Source organism: Dryas octopetala, chromosome 9 (genome assembly GCF_963921425.1).
Source record: "Dryas octopetala chromosome 9, drDryOcto1.1, whole genome shotgun sequence".
Lineage (NCBI taxonomy): Eukaryota > Viridiplantae > Streptophyta > Magnoliopsida > Rosales > Rosaceae > Dryas > Dryas octopetala.
The window spans coordinates 14,612,269-14,627,244 of NC_141374.1; the positions used below are offsets into that span (position 1 = coordinate 14,612,269).

The 14,976-nt window shown below is 36.3% G+C and overlaps 3 protein-coding genes across 4 annotated transcripts; all 3 read left to right on the plus strand.

The window, feature by feature from the left end:
- The first annotated feature begins 573 nt into the window (after positions 1 to 573).
- Positions 574 to 4,770, plus strand: LOC147274550 (uncharacterized). Its single transcript, XM_086257399.1, has 12 exons — positions 574 to 1,104; positions 1,365 to 1,493; positions 1,579 to 1,671; positions 1,832 to 1,911; positions 2,125 to 2,238; positions 2,548 to 2,621; positions 2,867 to 2,943; positions 3,366 to 3,449; positions 3,540 to 3,632; positions 3,734 to 3,841; positions 3,918 to 3,989; positions 4,110 to 4,770. Exons 1-12 carry the CDS (start codon positions 793 to 795, stop codon positions 4,554 to 4,556), a joined length of 1,683 nt encoding a protein of 560 aa, XP_086113525.1. The 5' UTR covers positions 574 to 792; the 3' UTR covers positions 4,557 to 4,770.
- Positions 4,771 to 5,867: 1,097 nt separating this feature from the next.
- Positions 5,868 to 8,215, plus strand: LOC147274551 (ribonucleoside-diphosphate reductase subunit beta). 2 transcript variants are annotated; one of them, XM_086227678.1, is made up of 5 exons: positions 5,868 to 6,233; positions 6,764 to 7,096; positions 7,337 to 7,415; positions 7,746 to 7,839; positions 7,928 to 8,215. In XM_086227678.1, exons 1-5 carry the CDS (start codon positions 5,940 to 5,942, stop codon positions 7,989 to 7,991), a joined length of 864 nt encoding a protein of 287 aa, XP_086083804.1. In that variant the 5' UTR covers positions 5,868 to 5,939; the 3' UTR covers positions 7,992 to 8,215. The 2 variants fall into 2 exon arrangements, with proteins under 2 accessions (XP_086083804.1, XP_086083805.1); XM_086227679.1 differs by having other exon boundaries at positions 6,764 to 7,012.
- An 887-nt stretch (positions 8,216 to 9,102) lies between these two features.
- LOC147274552 (putative inactive purple acid phosphatase 27) lies at positions 9,103 to 13,316 on the plus strand. Its single transcript, XM_086255835.1, has 12 exons — positions 9,103 to 9,349; positions 9,465 to 9,556; positions 9,869 to 9,935; positions 10,037 to 10,159; positions 10,346 to 10,438; positions 10,810 to 10,939; positions 11,077 to 11,158; positions 11,255 to 11,387; positions 11,572 to 11,777; positions 11,881 to 12,006; positions 12,318 to 12,627; positions 12,826 to 13,316. Exons 1-12 carry the CDS (start codon positions 9,146 to 9,148, stop codon positions 13,129 to 13,131), a joined length of 1,872 nt encoding a protein of 623 aa, XP_086111961.1. The 5' UTR covers positions 9,103 to 9,145; the 3' UTR covers positions 13,132 to 13,316.
- Positions 13,317 to 14,976: the final 1,660 nt, after the last annotated feature.

The following is a 14,976-nucleotide window of genomic DNA, read 5'->3' on the forward strand; positions in this document are numbered from 1 at the left end:
CCCACCCCCTCCCCCTCACCCAAACCCGACCCCCTCCCCCTATCACCCAGCCCCGACCCACCTCCCTCCCCCCCGCCCAGCCCCCCGCCCTACCCAGCGCCGCCCCTCAATCTCCCTTCCCCTCCCCGCCCTGCACCCCTTACCCAAAAAAAAATTTATTTTTATTTTTAATTTTTTAAATTTGTTTATTAAAAAAAATTTATTATTTTTTATTAAAAAAAATATATATTATTTTTTATTCAAAAAAAATTTATTTTTTTTTTAAATTTAAGGAAAAGACGAAAATACCCCTGCTATTTTGACAGAAAAACTAACGGAGGTACTATTTTGACACAAAATGAAAGTTGAGGTACTTTTTTGCAAGGTTTTAAAGTTGGGGTACTAAATTGATACAAAATGAAAGTTGAGGTACTTTTTTGCAAGGTTTTAAAGTTGAGGTACTAAATTGAAACAACATATAAAATTGAGGTACTAAAATTGTTATTTGCTCAAAAAAAAATGCTTCGTCCTACGTGGCGACTTACCTCGCGCGCGCAACGAACCCTACTTTGCAGGTGGCATGGCCGCTTCAGAAATGAAACAAACCGAACTTCAATACATTCCTGAAACCCTAATTGAAACAAAGGCCCAATTACCCTCAGAACTCGTCTACGCCGGTTCACACGGTTCACACAGTTCACGACAGCTTCCGCTCACCTCAGAACTTGTTTTCAGTAGTTTCCATTTTATTTGGAATTCATTGATTTTCTTCATTCGCAAAAAAACTAGAAAAAAAAAAAAAGACAAAGGAAAATGTCTGCTGTTGAAGAAGTATTAGAGAAAACGAATGCTCAAAGTGTTCCTGAAGTGAAAGAAGCAGAAGCAGAAGTTGAAGAGGACGAGGATGAAGAACTTTCGTGGACATCGGACTCGGACATTGGAGATGCATTGGACTATTTGGACTCCAAGGACGATGACGAAGCAGTAGAAGGTGGTTTCAAAATCAATTCGAGACGTCCCAATGCTCATGGAGGCATTCACTCTCGCCCTAATAACTCAACCCTTCAGCCTCTCGCTAATCGCAACCAGAAGTTCACTACTCACATCCGAGCTTCACCTTTAGAGGTACACTTGCAATCCAAAACAGAATTTTCAAAATTTTCAATTGTTTTTATTGTTGGTGTACTTAAAACTTCTTAGCTGAAATACCCTTTTCATTATTTGGTTCTACTTCTGTTTATTATTTCATTACCAATTACGAGAATCAGTGGTGTATGTAAAACTTCTTAGCTGAAATACCCTTCATATTTTTTGGTTGGATTAATTAGATTAGAGATTTAGAACTGCTAATTTGCTTTAAAGATTGTTGGGCTCTGCGTGTGTAGGAATGGGAAGGCAGGTTGAATGTTGGCATGTCCAACTCTGTGACAACTGCCATCCGTGGGAGTGTTCGAGACATGGCCATTGGCAGAACGAAAACCACCGAGAAAGCGGATCGTGCAACTGTTGAGCAGGTGAAAGACAACATATTTTATTCGTGGGTTCTCTTTAACCATTCCGACTGTGTATTTTAGCTGATTGGTTTTTTATTTTCACCAGGCCATTGATCCTAGAACTCGGATGGCTTTATTCAAAATGCTGAATAGTGGTGTATTTAATGATATCAATGGCTGCATTTCTACTGGGAAAGAAGTAAGTATTGCATTACCCTTATTTTAACACCTGAAGTAATTTGTTCACTTGGTGTTAATCTTTCTAGAGTGATGATAACTTCTGAATCTTCTAGTTTCGTCTGATACATGATTTTTGCATTTGGGGTCTCATCATGGAATTATTCTTTCTTCTTGAACAGGCAAATGTTTATCATGCAACAAAATCTGATGGCCAGGAATTGGCAATCAAAGTGTTCAAAACATCTATTCTGGTTTTTAAGTATGTTGCTTTTTATACAATTTCATTGTCTAATTGACATTTTAGCAACTTTGGACTGTTAAAATGCCAAATAATATAAACATACATACACATCCATATAGTTTTTGAGAAATTTGTTTCAGGCCTAGCGTGCTGGATTTGTACCATATATATGTGCTTATATCAATAGCTTTATAATATGTCTGACTTGTTTTGCTGTCCAAACAACTTCAGGGACAGGGATAGATATGTACAAGGGGACTACCGATTCAGACATGGATACTGCAAGCACAATCCTAGGAAAATGGTGAGGACATGGGCTGAGAAAGAAATGAGGAATTTGTTGAGGTAAGACCAAAATTTTTAATATGGATAAATTTTACTCTTTTGTTAAAATTTTAATACTGCATTCACTCTAGCAGCACTAGTTTAACCTTGTTCAAGTGTGCATATCAATACTCTTGCCCTCCCCTCTCTCTAATAAATACATATGTGGAAACACAAAGAATTTTATGCATTTTGCGCAGTGGTTTTAGCTCAAACTTACAAAAATTCTCTTTCAGTCTTGATAGAGCCTCAAGCCTGTGTTTTTATTATGAGGCTGGTTTTGTCATGTGGAATTGCTAATTTATGTGCAATGGTTTGTAAAAAATGCAGGTTAAAGGCCGAAGGAATTAGGTGCCCAACTCCAATTCTCTTAAGACTTCATGTTCTGGTCATGGAATTCATAGGTATGTATATTGTGCCTATTTGTAAGGAACATATATTCTCATGGGTGTGGCAATATCAACTTGATTTGATCATATAGAAAATAAAAATAAAGATAAACTTGATTTGGTTGTTAAGCCCTTGTGACCATGCATATATCTTGGAACTTCAAGTGGCTATCTATCTTCACCTGTTTTTTTTTACCCTCTGGTAAGAGTATTGAGTCTAGGCTTTGTAAGGTAACCTTGGCTGTTGAATTCTATTACAGGGAAGGCAGGTTGGGCAGCACCTCGTCTGAAGGATGCTGCATTATCACTAGACAAACTGCGAGAAGGTTATATGGAGGTGTGCTTAAATCCTTGATGACAATATTGTATGTGATAATAATTACAATACCAGAACCTTTTGGCTAAGAAAGTGGCAACAGATGTACAGGACTTAAAAGCTCTCAATTGTTTTTTTTTCTTCTTTCTGTTGCTAGTCTTGGTGAGGCTCATTGTGAAAGTGCAGCCCACATAAAGCCAACCTTTCTAGACCTGTTTTTGGATTGTATATGCTGGATTTATAATTTGGCTGGCTCGGGTTTGAGGAGCCATACTAGTGTTCATTGGGAATAGCTTAGTCTTATAATTTGTTAAGTTCTTGCTTTCTACTCTATAGATTATTATTGAGAAACCTTTAATATTAAGTAATTTTATGCTAGTAAAAAGGTTATATTTGATTATTTTTTTTTGTTACTGGAATGACGTCGTAGTGATTCTTTGCAGATGATTATTGCTATGCGAATGTTATATCAGAAGTGCAAACTGGTGCATGGAGACCTCAGTGAATACAACATACTTTATTTTGAGGTGTGTGTTGCAATCAATCACTTTAAAGTTTGAACTCATTGTACATGATAGTATGCAATGTTATTTATATATTCCCTTCCTCTTTGGCAGGGTCACTTGTACATTATTGATGTTTCTCAAGCAGTTGATCTGGACCACCCTCATGCCCTTGATTTCCTACGTGAAGATTGTGTCCATGTATCTGTAAGTTCTTACCAGCTAAACTTTTTGTTCTCTTCTCTTTTTAAAAAACATAAGTAATGTATTCAGTGCTATGAACTTATCATGCATTTGGTGGCACACAGGATTTCTTTAAAAAACATGGTGTAGCTGTTATGACAATTCGGGAGCTCTTTGATTTTATAGTTGATCCATGTATTGCTGATGATGCGGTGGACAGTTACCTGGATCTGGTTTGATTCTATCCTTTTGCTTTCAAATGTTTAAAGAACTTAGTTAAGATCTCTATTTGATTGGCTTTGTCTTCAGGTGCAACAAAAAGTTGTGGCAAGAGGAGATGTATCTGCAGAGGAAGAAATTGCAGACAAAGTATTTGTGCAGGTGACGATAATATAACTATATCATTGAAGTTGCTTATATATATAAACATGAATGCATTAGTGTGATTGCGGGCACGCAAACTTTTTAGATATTCATTTGTTTTTCTTCTCCTGTTTCCAGTCATACATTCCGAAGACACTAGAAGATGTGAAGAATGCTGAGGAGGATGTAATACGGTTAACCAGTGGTGGGGACACTAGAGACATGTACTATAAAACTATTACAGGACTAAAGCAGGCCCTTTCTAAAGACCAACCAGCTCCATCTGAGAAAGAGCAGCAACAGGATGATAATGCTGTAGTGAAGTCTTCTGTGAATGCGAATGATCATTCTGAAGCTTCTGAGACTGAATCCGACTCTGATACAGATGAAGAAAACTCAAGCGACTCAGAAGGGGGGAGTTCCTCACCAAGAAATAAGGCACAGGATCCTCTTGATAAGAAAGCTGCTAGGAAAGAGAACAAGAAGAAAGTCAAAGAAGAGAAGAGGGAATCCCGTAAAACCAAAGTGCCAAAGGCTCTAAAGAAAAGAAAGAAGAAGATGGCCAAAGCCCACAAGACCAGGTAGCTGCGTGTGATGACCTTTAGAGCAAATATATAGAGGCACTGCTTTTGTAGAAAGCATTCAGGAAAAGTTTTTCGTTATTAGACATTAGAAAAAAAGAAACAAATTTCATTAAGTACAACATATTCTTTAACAGATATATGAGAAATGCAAGCTTTCTTTTTGGTACGAGCATGTCATGATGGTCACTGAAGTTGTGAGCATCATATTAACTTTCATCTACATAGCCAGAGTTGTATTTTCATTTGGCCTATTTCCTTTCTCAAGGGCTTAGAGTTATATTCAAGAATTTGGCCAATTAGAATTAGATATTGAAGGACATTTCAATTCAATAATTTTGATTCCAATTTGATAACAAATGATTAATCCAATTCGATAATAATTTAATGACTAAATATAAGCATATAATTTATTTGCATTTATACTCTTCCATTCATAAAAGTAATTTAAGTTATTAGGTTTCTATTGAAAATATATTTTACTTTTTTAGATAAAACTATTTTTCTTATTTATATAAATTTATGCTTCAAAACAAAAAGTAGATAAATATAATTTAAAAAGATGAGTTATTATATCGACTTCTTTTTTTATAAAGAGAAAAAGGGTATTTCTCAACCCAAAAAAGGCACTTAAAGATATAATAAAAACTGAAAATATTGCTAACTTAATAGATATATATCTAGGTTTTTTTATATTTTACCTACCTGAACTTTAGGCTCAATCTCACTTCACTACTTAAAAAAATGTCTTAATTTACCACATGAATTAAAATTTGTTATAATGTACCAATCTAGCTAATTTTGTCTAAATTTTTGTTAAAAATAAGAGTGTTTTGGTCTTTTTCAAGTTCTTATTGTTAGAAAAAAAAAATAGTTTTTTTATACTTTATTTACTTTGATACAATAAAAAACTGACTTAAAAAGACTAAAATATTTTTATTTTTAACAAAAGTTTAGACAGGTGGTACATTGCAACAAATTTTTAATTCAGATGGTAAATTAAAATAATTTTTTTTAAGTAGTAAAATAAAATTAACCTCAAAATTTAAATGGACAAAGTATAATAAAGCCATATATATATATATATATATATTAACTACACGTCTGAATTGGTTGACTGCCCATCTTAATCTTTAGTATACGACAAAACTTTTCCCCCCCCCCCCCCGGGTCTCAGACTTGGCCCACAACTAAAGCCCAGACTCCAGAGGGATAGACAATCGAGACGTCATCGTATTGTAGTACCAAAACCAAACACCTTAAACGCCGTCGTTTTTCACCCTTTACTGATATCCGCACCAGTTCTATTGTAACTGCAAAAATCGCAGCAACGGCTGCTTCTGCTTAAACCCAAAACAATTCTTCTTCTTCTTCGTGGGACGCGAAAATGTTGAACCCTGCGGAGCAAACCCTAGCAGTAGCAGCAGCATCAGAGGAAGAAGAAGCAGAACAGAGAGGGTCTGATAACGACAACACAAGCGAGCAGTCCCAAGAATGGGAGACCATGGCTCGAGCTTGGCTCTGCTCGTTCCCCGAGGCCAAAGCCGTGTCCATGGCCGAGGTCGAGGCCTGGATAGACTCCAACTTCGATTTCATACCCGAAGGCATCAAATCCATGCCTCGTGCCGACCTCTGTCAGCGCCTTATTTCCATTCAGAATTGCATGAGACTCCCCAATCAGGTCCTCATTCTTTAATACTGTTTTAATTTTTTTGTTAATTATTAGGTTTAAACCATTTTTCGGTTTTTGATTTTGTTAAATATGGTATCTTTGTGTAATTATACTGTTTGGGCCATAAATCCAAACATATACCAATTGGGTTTAATACGATGAGATTTTTGGGGTGTAGTAACGCTCTGTAATCTGTAATTATAAAATGGGAAATTAGTTTAAGCCCTTAATTGCATTTATGACTAGCGATTTATTGGTTTGGGACCTGGGATTATATCATTATAGTCACACTGTCACTCTGACAGTGAAGTGCACCAAGTGGTTCGCTTAAAGTTGTAGACTTTGTAGGTGCTCTCTGGAAATTAACAAGGCAATTGAGGTTGTGGGTAGAATTAAAATGACCCATGATTTAGGGAATAACACCAATAAGGTTTGAATCGGAAATGTGGTTTAACATGTTTGGTTTTCAATTTTAGGGTGATGCTCTTCTTATAGAATGCATTAGTGTTGACATCGTTTGTGTAATATTATTATGGCAGGACAAAGAAGAAAACCAACTTGATACACCTCACGCTCGATTTCAACGCACGGATCAATGGAGACCGGTGTATTTGTGGTTAGAGACTTTACAAAAAGACGAGGTGGTTAAGTCCAAAGATATATCTGACTGGCTAGCTGCGAACCCAAAGATCCAAGAACAGTTGTGCTCCAGACATTCCCGGTATCATTTGATGCACTACATCAAGAAATGCCATATGAAGATACTGAAGAGGCGGGAAAAGAAGAAGGTATTGAATACTTCTTGTTTTAGCTCAATTAGCATAGAAATTTTCAAGCGTCTGTTTGAAGATGCAGATGCTTCCTACACATCAGTAAGATTTTTTGTCTCAGTAGCTCTTCTTCCTTGTGATTGTGGCCTCAAAAGATCATTGTCATTATTAGACTTGGGAAGTATTTTTTAATTGATACATCCATTAACACCGTTATAAGCTACAAGTTGGTGAATGCATCGACTAAATGATCATGATCTAATCAAAAGTTTCACTTGACTGATATGTATATCTTTAAGCTATATAAATAAATTACATACTTGCATTGCTCTTGTTGAACAGGGTGTCCAGCAGCCTGACAGACCAGCGCCTCTAAAGGTTCACAAAGATGTGATGATGAAACAACCAGCTCTGCTGCCACGTATGAATCATTTATAGAGTTATTCTATATAGTTTAGGGGATATTTGAATGCTTACTGTAAATGGAATGACCGGTGTGCTTTTCGTTTGAGGCACAACAGAATTCTCTTAGTTTGGCTGCATTATAAAGAATGAAGCCATCACCCAAAATAGACAGCAACATTTGAAAGTCCAGCAAGTCTTGAGACCGAAAACTGTTTAAGCAACAAAATAAACTCAGTTTAGAGGCTTTAAGTTGCCATCTGGACTATGTTACATGTTGTGCCACATGCTGCATTTTTCTTTCATTTTGTGTTTTGACCCAATTTTGTTGGTTCAATCTGCTCCCCAGCTCCACTTTCTATAGGAAATTCATTAATCAATGTACCTAAAGATGGTGATGTATATTTGACAAAACGAAAGGAAGCATTTCAGAAATTTGAGATGTAAGTCAACATTGATCTTTATTGTTGCATCTTATGCTGCAGAAATTATATTACTATTCTTTGACTACTTATGTTCATGAGATTTCAGCTTAGTGGAGTTGGAGAAGCTGCTTTCCCCCACCTTTTTAAAGCGTCAAGATGGAAACAGATGAAGGATCTTTTTAAAGCGTCAAGATGGAAACAGATGGAAACTTGTGCCTCTGCCCAGCCTGCGCATATGTATTCTGTAATCTAGCAAGGGCTTTGATGCTTGGTTAAAAGTTTTTCGTTTTTAACTGATCCAAATTATATTTCTCTCTAGGAAAAGCCAGATTTGTATCTGTAAAACAAGCTTTGCACGAGCTAAGTCATAAATTATTTTTCCTTGTTAATCTTACCAACACTTCTAGATAAATGAATCATTAACCTCTATACACACTGGCTCTTAATTTCGACGACCGAAGACTTCATAACTACAAAACACACGAGAGGCCAAGAAAGATGCGTACTTGAAACAAAATTGCTAGAGTTCCACTACTTTATGTTCAAGTAGTTAATCTATAGATTATGTACAAGATAACATCACTGCTAGACGTGTGGGATTCACCTATGTACTGGGTCCCACCTATTTTAAAGGTGGTATATAATGTGGTCCAAATAGTTTTATTAGTTTAACAGAATATGCTTTGATCAATCTATCTTTCCATATGCATGGAAGCATATGCCGAATTATGCATGGACTTGAGCATATGCCGAATTATGCTTAGGGACGGCCCTGTATTTGGTTTGCGTTTACATTTAAATTTGCTTATTCTACTAATTTGGTTATACAGAAGCACCATTTGTCAGTTCATTTGCAAGCTTATAAAGTTATAAGAATGGTCTATTCGCCATGAGGTTACTTGGAAATTTTGGAATTCTAATTTATTAAGATTTAATTATTACCTGGCAAAACCGCAAAAGAGTATGGAAAAAGATTGACTATATCTCTCTCTCTCTCTAGAAAGTCAATGGCACGTCGGCATCTTGATCCCATCTTTTTCTTTTCTTTACGTCTGAAGTCTGAACTGAAACCAATACCAAAATTATTAGAAAAAGAAAAAAAGAAATAACTACATTAACACAAGAATCTGGCCAAAAAAGAAAACTACAATATTTATACAAGTATACAGCCAAAGGTTGACAATACGGCAAAGACTGAAAAAGAGTGTTAAAGACAGATTCGGTTGGCCTGCTATAAATCTGACTGAGACATCAATGCTAAACATATTGGGGTTTGATCATTTTGGACCGGGCCACACGCATTACGGGCGTTCCACAAGCACAGATGGAGGGCCTCAACTTCTTGTCCCAGAAAGTTGCAGTGGTGATATTGGTTTTGTTGGTGCATATTTTCGCAGTAGCTCATGGTCACAATAAGCATGGAGGTGATGGGGTACAGCCACTGTCCAATATTCAAATTCACAGAGCTGTTTATGAGCTTCACGAAAATGCTTCTGTCAAAGCCCACCCTGTCCTTCTTGGCACCAAGGTAACAACATTAACTACTTCTCTTGCAGTTTTCACTGTTACCCAATATATCTTGTTATTTTGAATGGAACTGTGGTAGCTATGGAGTCCTTGATTTTAGCTCACTTTATGTGCAGGGGGGAGATTCTGAGTGGGTAACTGTGGAAGTTGCTAGTCCTAACCCTTCTGAAGATGACTGGTTGGCAGTCTTTTCTCCTTCAAATTTCAAGTAATGTCCACCTTGCTAAATCTTATGAAAGTTGATTGCTTGTTTTTTGTATATATCATTATTACATTGGATGACTGCAATTCACATATATACAAATCAACTCAAAATGCCTTAGTCCCAAGCACATGGCAGGACTGTGTGGGTTTTGTTGACTTGATTTATACTGACCCCCCATTTCCAAATATCTTAAGCTTTGGGTCCAGTGGTTGTCTAACATGGCATCAGGCCACAATCTTGCATATCACTGCATAATTTTTCCCCCCTCTGTATGTTAAAGGTTTGTAGTTTAAAGAATTCAATCTATTATGGCAGCCCATCGACCTGTCCATCTGATAACTCTAGACAACAGGCTCCATATATATGCTCAGCTCCAATAAAGGTGTGTGTTATTGCAGTATTATCTCTCTTGAAATTTGAGCAAATTATAGCTCTTAATATGCTCTAACCAGTTTTTGTATTGAAATCTTGTTTTCATTTCAGTACAAGTTTGTCAATGATTCCAGTGCTGATTATAAAAAGACGGGCAAAGCATCTCTAAAATTTCAATTGATCAATCAACGGGCAGATTTCTCATTTGCATTATTCTCTGGCGGGCTGTCTAACGTGTGTTCATGTCTCTTCTCTTTTAGCTAATTGGTTGCTTCATATAATATTAAATATCATTGTTTTAAAATTTCAGCTAATTAGTTGGTTGATTTTTGAAATACTAATGGCACTTCAAGTGTGTGTGTGTGTTACCATTTCCTGCTAACAATGGCAGTGTTTTATAAGTATATTCGTACAATGCAGCCAAAATTGGTGGCAGTTTCTAATGTTATAAGTTTCACAAATCCGAAGGCACCCCTTTACCCACGTCTTGCTCAAGGGAAAGACTGGAATGAGGTACGTTTATGCTTTTTTGACTTAAAACTGTTCTATTCATGGAAATCTGGATGTGAATTTCCAAGGCTGAGATATGCATTATCTATGCATGTCTTATGAAAAAAGTAAAATGATCTGGTCATACTGATAAAGTACTCCATTTTTTTTTATGCATTAAATTTCATGTATAAATGTAGTCCATTGCTAACATTTATCCATGGAACTGATATATTATGATGATGGTGATGAGGCTAACATGGATGAACAATTTAGTATGTTATCATCTGGTAAACCTCCCAAGTAAGCAAAATAACTGTAATGGAATGATGTTATTTATGATATACATGTGCAACCAAGTTTCTAAGAATGCTGATTGTTTTACTCTTATGCAGATGACAGTAACCTGGACAAGCGGCTATATCATTAATGAAGCTGTACCTTTTGTTAAGTGGGGTCTCAAGGGAGAAGCTCAAATTCGATCTCCAGCAGGAACATTGACTTTTAGTCGAGGCAGCATGTGTGGTATGGATCATATGATCAATCTAATTTGAACAGCAAGGCTAAATGAACTTTGAAGAGGGAAAAATTTACCCACATATATATGCTAAAAAAAAAGGAAACAAGAAAATTATTATAACATCGGTTCTTGTAATTTGTAGGTTCACCAGCTCGAACGGTTGGTTGGCGTGATCCTGGTTTCATCCATACGAGTTTTCTAAAGGATTTGTGGCCAAATTCATTGTATGCATTGTGAAAACTCAAGTTTATTTTATAAAAGGAACTATAAAGATGCTGTTCAGTTCTTAAGAATGTTATAAATGGTGATTGTCTATGTAGGTACACTTACAAGCTTGGCCATAGGTTATCCAATGGTTCCTATATCTGGAGCAAGTCCTACAATTTCAAGTCATCACCGTATCCAGGGCAGGACTCATTACAGCGTGTTGTTATATTTGGTGACATGGGGAAGGTACTTTTAAGAGAATCAAAACTAACAAGCTTGGGGGACAATCTTGAATGCACAAAGAGAATTATGCCACTACACACATGTCCCACATCATTATGTGATATTTAATTTCTACATGTAGCTGCCTATATGTTTATCTTTGATAGTAATGTAGAAGAAACTTTACTTTTCCGACCACAAATTTCAGGCTGAGCGTGATGGTTCAAATGAATACAGTAATTATCAGCCAGGCTCACTCAATACAACAGATCAACTTATCAAGGACTTACATAATATTGACATAGTATTTCACATAGGAGATCTTAGCTATGCCAATGGATACATCTCACAGTGGGACCAGTTCACATCACAGGTGGAGCCCATTGCATCAACTGTACCATATATGGTTGCAAGGTTTGCATGCTTGTTTTATTCTTTTTGCTGTGCATGATGTATACTTGAACTGCTTGTATAAGTTCACATTTTCCTCTAAAACTTACATGAAGTACTCCAACAGTGGCAATCATGAACGAGACACACCAGGGACTGGATCCTTCTATGACACTAATGACGCGGGTGGTGAATGTGGAGTTCTAGCTGAGACAATGTTTTATGTTCCTGCTGAGAACAGAGCTAAGTTCTGGTAAATAACATGAATGCTTCTATGATTTACTATGACTGGTTAGAGAAGAAATATCTTAGAGAATTCAAAGTTAGCTAACTAAATAATTTTTGAGCATATAATGTTATTTGAATCAACACTGAAAAGCATACCAATTATCCAATAAGTTGGCTAGCTTAGCAATTTTTGGAAGATAAGATATCAATTGTTGGTTCTGGCCATTCTGTTTGCGCTGATTTTCTAGTTTTCCAATGGGCTGTTATATGATTAGTCCAACCATTGATATACTTTTAAGCCCCATACGAAAATCTTAATGTAATTTTTATTTACAGGTATTCCACAGATTATGGTATGTTCCACTTCTGTATAGCTGACACTGAGCATGATTGGAGGGAAGGTTCTGAGCAGTACAAATATATTGAGAAATGTCTTGCATCAGCTGACAGGCAGAAACAGCCTTGGCTGATATTTGCTGCTCATCGTGTTCTTGGTTATTCCTCTGACTATTGGTATGGGGTGGAGGGTTCATTTGAAGAGCCTATGGGAAGGGAAAGCATGCAAAAGCTTTGGCAAAAGTACAAGGTGGACATTGCATTTTATGGCCATGTCCATAATTATGAAAGAACATGCCCCATTTACCAGGTATGCAATTAATACTAGCATTTACTGAGAAATTGCACCATGTACCAGACAATTTTTACTTTTCTTTTGTCAACAAGCATTTCCTAATGAATGATTAAGTTGGTGGGCTAGTCCGTCAAACTATCCCTATCAGAATAACCAGTTTAAATTATATTTTTACTTACCATTCTGATCCTTCATCATCGACTGTGTCTGCAGAATCAGTGTGTAAATACAGAAAAGTCTCATTATTCAGGAACTGTAAATGGAACCATCCATGTTGTTGTGGGTGGAGGAGGTAGCCACTTATCAGATTTTAGCCAAGTGCAGACAAGCTGGAGCCTTTTCAAAGATCATGACTTTGGCTTTGTAAAGCTTACAGCATTTAACCACTCGTCGCTTCTCTTGGAATACAAAAAGAGCAGTGATGGGAAGGTCTATGATTCCTTCACAATCTCAAGGGACTACAGGGATGTCTTGGCTTGTGTACATGATGGCTGTGAACCAACTACTTTAGCCACATGAAGTATCACCTTACCCTCTTTTCTGATCAAACAATGTATGTATGCTTGACAAGAAATTGGCCATTAATTACCAAAGCAAATAAGTTAGAGACAACTGATTTTAGGGGATTAGAACTGGTGTAAACACAATAGAATCTTCTCAAATTATTCACAACAATTGAAAATAAAATGTTACTTGCAATATATATATATGGGATTAATGTCATTTTGCTCCCCAGACTATTACACATGTATCAGTTTGCTCCCCAGACTTTTAATTTGGAAAATTAAGGACCCTGACTTTTTCAATTTTGCCAATTAAGGTTATTCCGTCAATTTATACATTTTTCATCTAAAATTTCGAGATGATCAAGCAAAATTTAGCAAGAAATAAAAGAGAAAAAATGATGCATGAGGAAAAAATGATAAGATCTAATTGGAAGGGACCATTTTGCCCTCAAAGATTTGGATAAAAAATGTGTAAATTGACAAAAGAACCTCAATTGGCAAAATTGAAAAAGTCAGAGTCCTTAATTTTCCAAATTAGAAGTCTGGGGAGCAAACTGATACAAGTGTAATAGTCTGGGGAGCAAAATGGTAGTAATCCCTATATATGTATATATATTATACAGAGGCCATAAATTAGAAGTGTCATGTACCAGTCACTGTAGAATGTGTGCTTAAGTGAATTGATGACCCTTGATCCCACTCTTATCTTTCTGCATTATGAAAGAGAAGTGATAGCAAAAGCCATTGTATAAGACAGTGAATACTACATTAAAATCATTGGTTTAACAACTCTTACACATACAAAAAAGAGATTGTGTCAAAATTATGCAGAATATGAGATGAAACTTAAGGAGTCTGTAAAAGGTATGTTGTCAGAAGCCCACTTTGTCATGCCAAGTTTATTGTGAATGTTTTTAGGCAAAGTATGAAAAATGCTGAAAGGGAAATGAGAAAGCTGTCGATTTTTTTAACATAGGAAACATATACTGTTCTGATTATAGAACTGCTTAGTTAAGTTGCAATAAGTCCAGTGTTTGACTGTCTGTAAGATCTCAGTTAAAAGCCACTAGCACAGAAAGGCTTCTTTTCATTCCCAACCCAATTGAATTGGGCCAGACCAACCCAACATGGACGACCAGGCTAACCTTAAATAAGAAGGTCTGAGAAACAACAGGAATGATCACTCCTTGCTTTAATCATGATTTTCCGCTATAACAATCTTTGAATGCAGTTCTTGGAAGATAACAACAAATACAACATTAATTGGGAAATGTTGGCCGGCCCTTATATATTTGAGTTCTCTCACGTGATACAGGCTTAACAAGAAAGTCAAGGGCACGTCAACATCTTAAACCTATTTTTTTTCTTTTCCTTATGTCTGAAACTCTGAACTGAAAGTCCGAAAGTAATTTCTACAAACTTTTAGTAAACAAATACGAAAATTATTGACTAAAAGATAAAAAGAATAAATAAACTAAGGGCCCGTTTGGCACTGCTTTTAAAATTGTCAAAAGCGCTTTTAAATTAGTAAAAGTGTTTTTGGTAGCGTTTGGCAAAAATAATTAGAAGTGCTTTTGAGTGATAAAAGCGCTTCTAAGGGGTTTTTTGAGAAGCACCTGATAGGTGCTTCCTCAAGAAGCACTTTCAAGTGCTTTTGCATGAACAACTTAGAAGTTTTATAAAAATTTATATGTGCTTCTTAACATAAGCGCTTCTGATAAAAGTGCTACTAAATAAAAGTACTTCTGAGAAGCAGTGCCAAACGAGCCCTAAGAAAGGTTGACGATACATAAAAGATTGAAAAAGAGTGCAGGTGACAGACATCATTGCTTAACATACTGGGGTTGGTTTGATCAAA

Coding starts and splice junctions, on each gene's coding strand:
- LOC147274550 (XM_086257399.1), top strand. CDS start 793: ATGTCTGCTGTTGAAGAAGTATTAGAGAAAACGAATGCTCAAAGTGTT. Junction 1,912..2,124: donor ACATCTATTCTGGTTTTTAA/GTATGTTGCTTT, acceptor AAACAACTTCAG/GGACAGGGATAGATATGTAC. Junction 2,622..2,866: donor TCTGGTCATGGAATTCATAG/GTATGTATATTG, acceptor ATTCTATTACAG/GGAAGGCAGGTTGGGCAGCA.
- LOC147274551 (XM_086227678.1), top strand. CDS start 5,940: ATGTTGAACCCTGCGGAGCAAACCCTAGCAGTAGCAGCAGCATCAGAG. Junction 7,097..7,336: donor CAGATGCTTCCTACACATCA/GTAAGATTTTTT, acceptor CTTGTTGAACAG/GGTGTCCAGCAGCCTGACAG. Junction 7,416..7,745: donor ACAACCAGCTCTGCTGCCAC/GTATGAATCATT, acceptor TCTGCTCCCCAG/CTCCACTTTCTATAGGAAAT.
- LOC147274552 (XM_086255835.1), top strand. CDS start 9,146: ATGGAGGGCCTCAACTTCTTGTCCCAGAAAGTTGCAGTGGTGATATTG. Junction 10,439..10,809: donor AAGGGAAAGACTGGAATGAG/GTACGTTTATGC, acceptor ACTCTTATGCAG/ATGACAGTAACCTGGACAAG. Junction 12,007..12,317: donor GAGAACAGAGCTAAGTTCTG/GTAAATAACATG, acceptor TTTTATTTACAG/GTATTCCACAGATTATGGTA.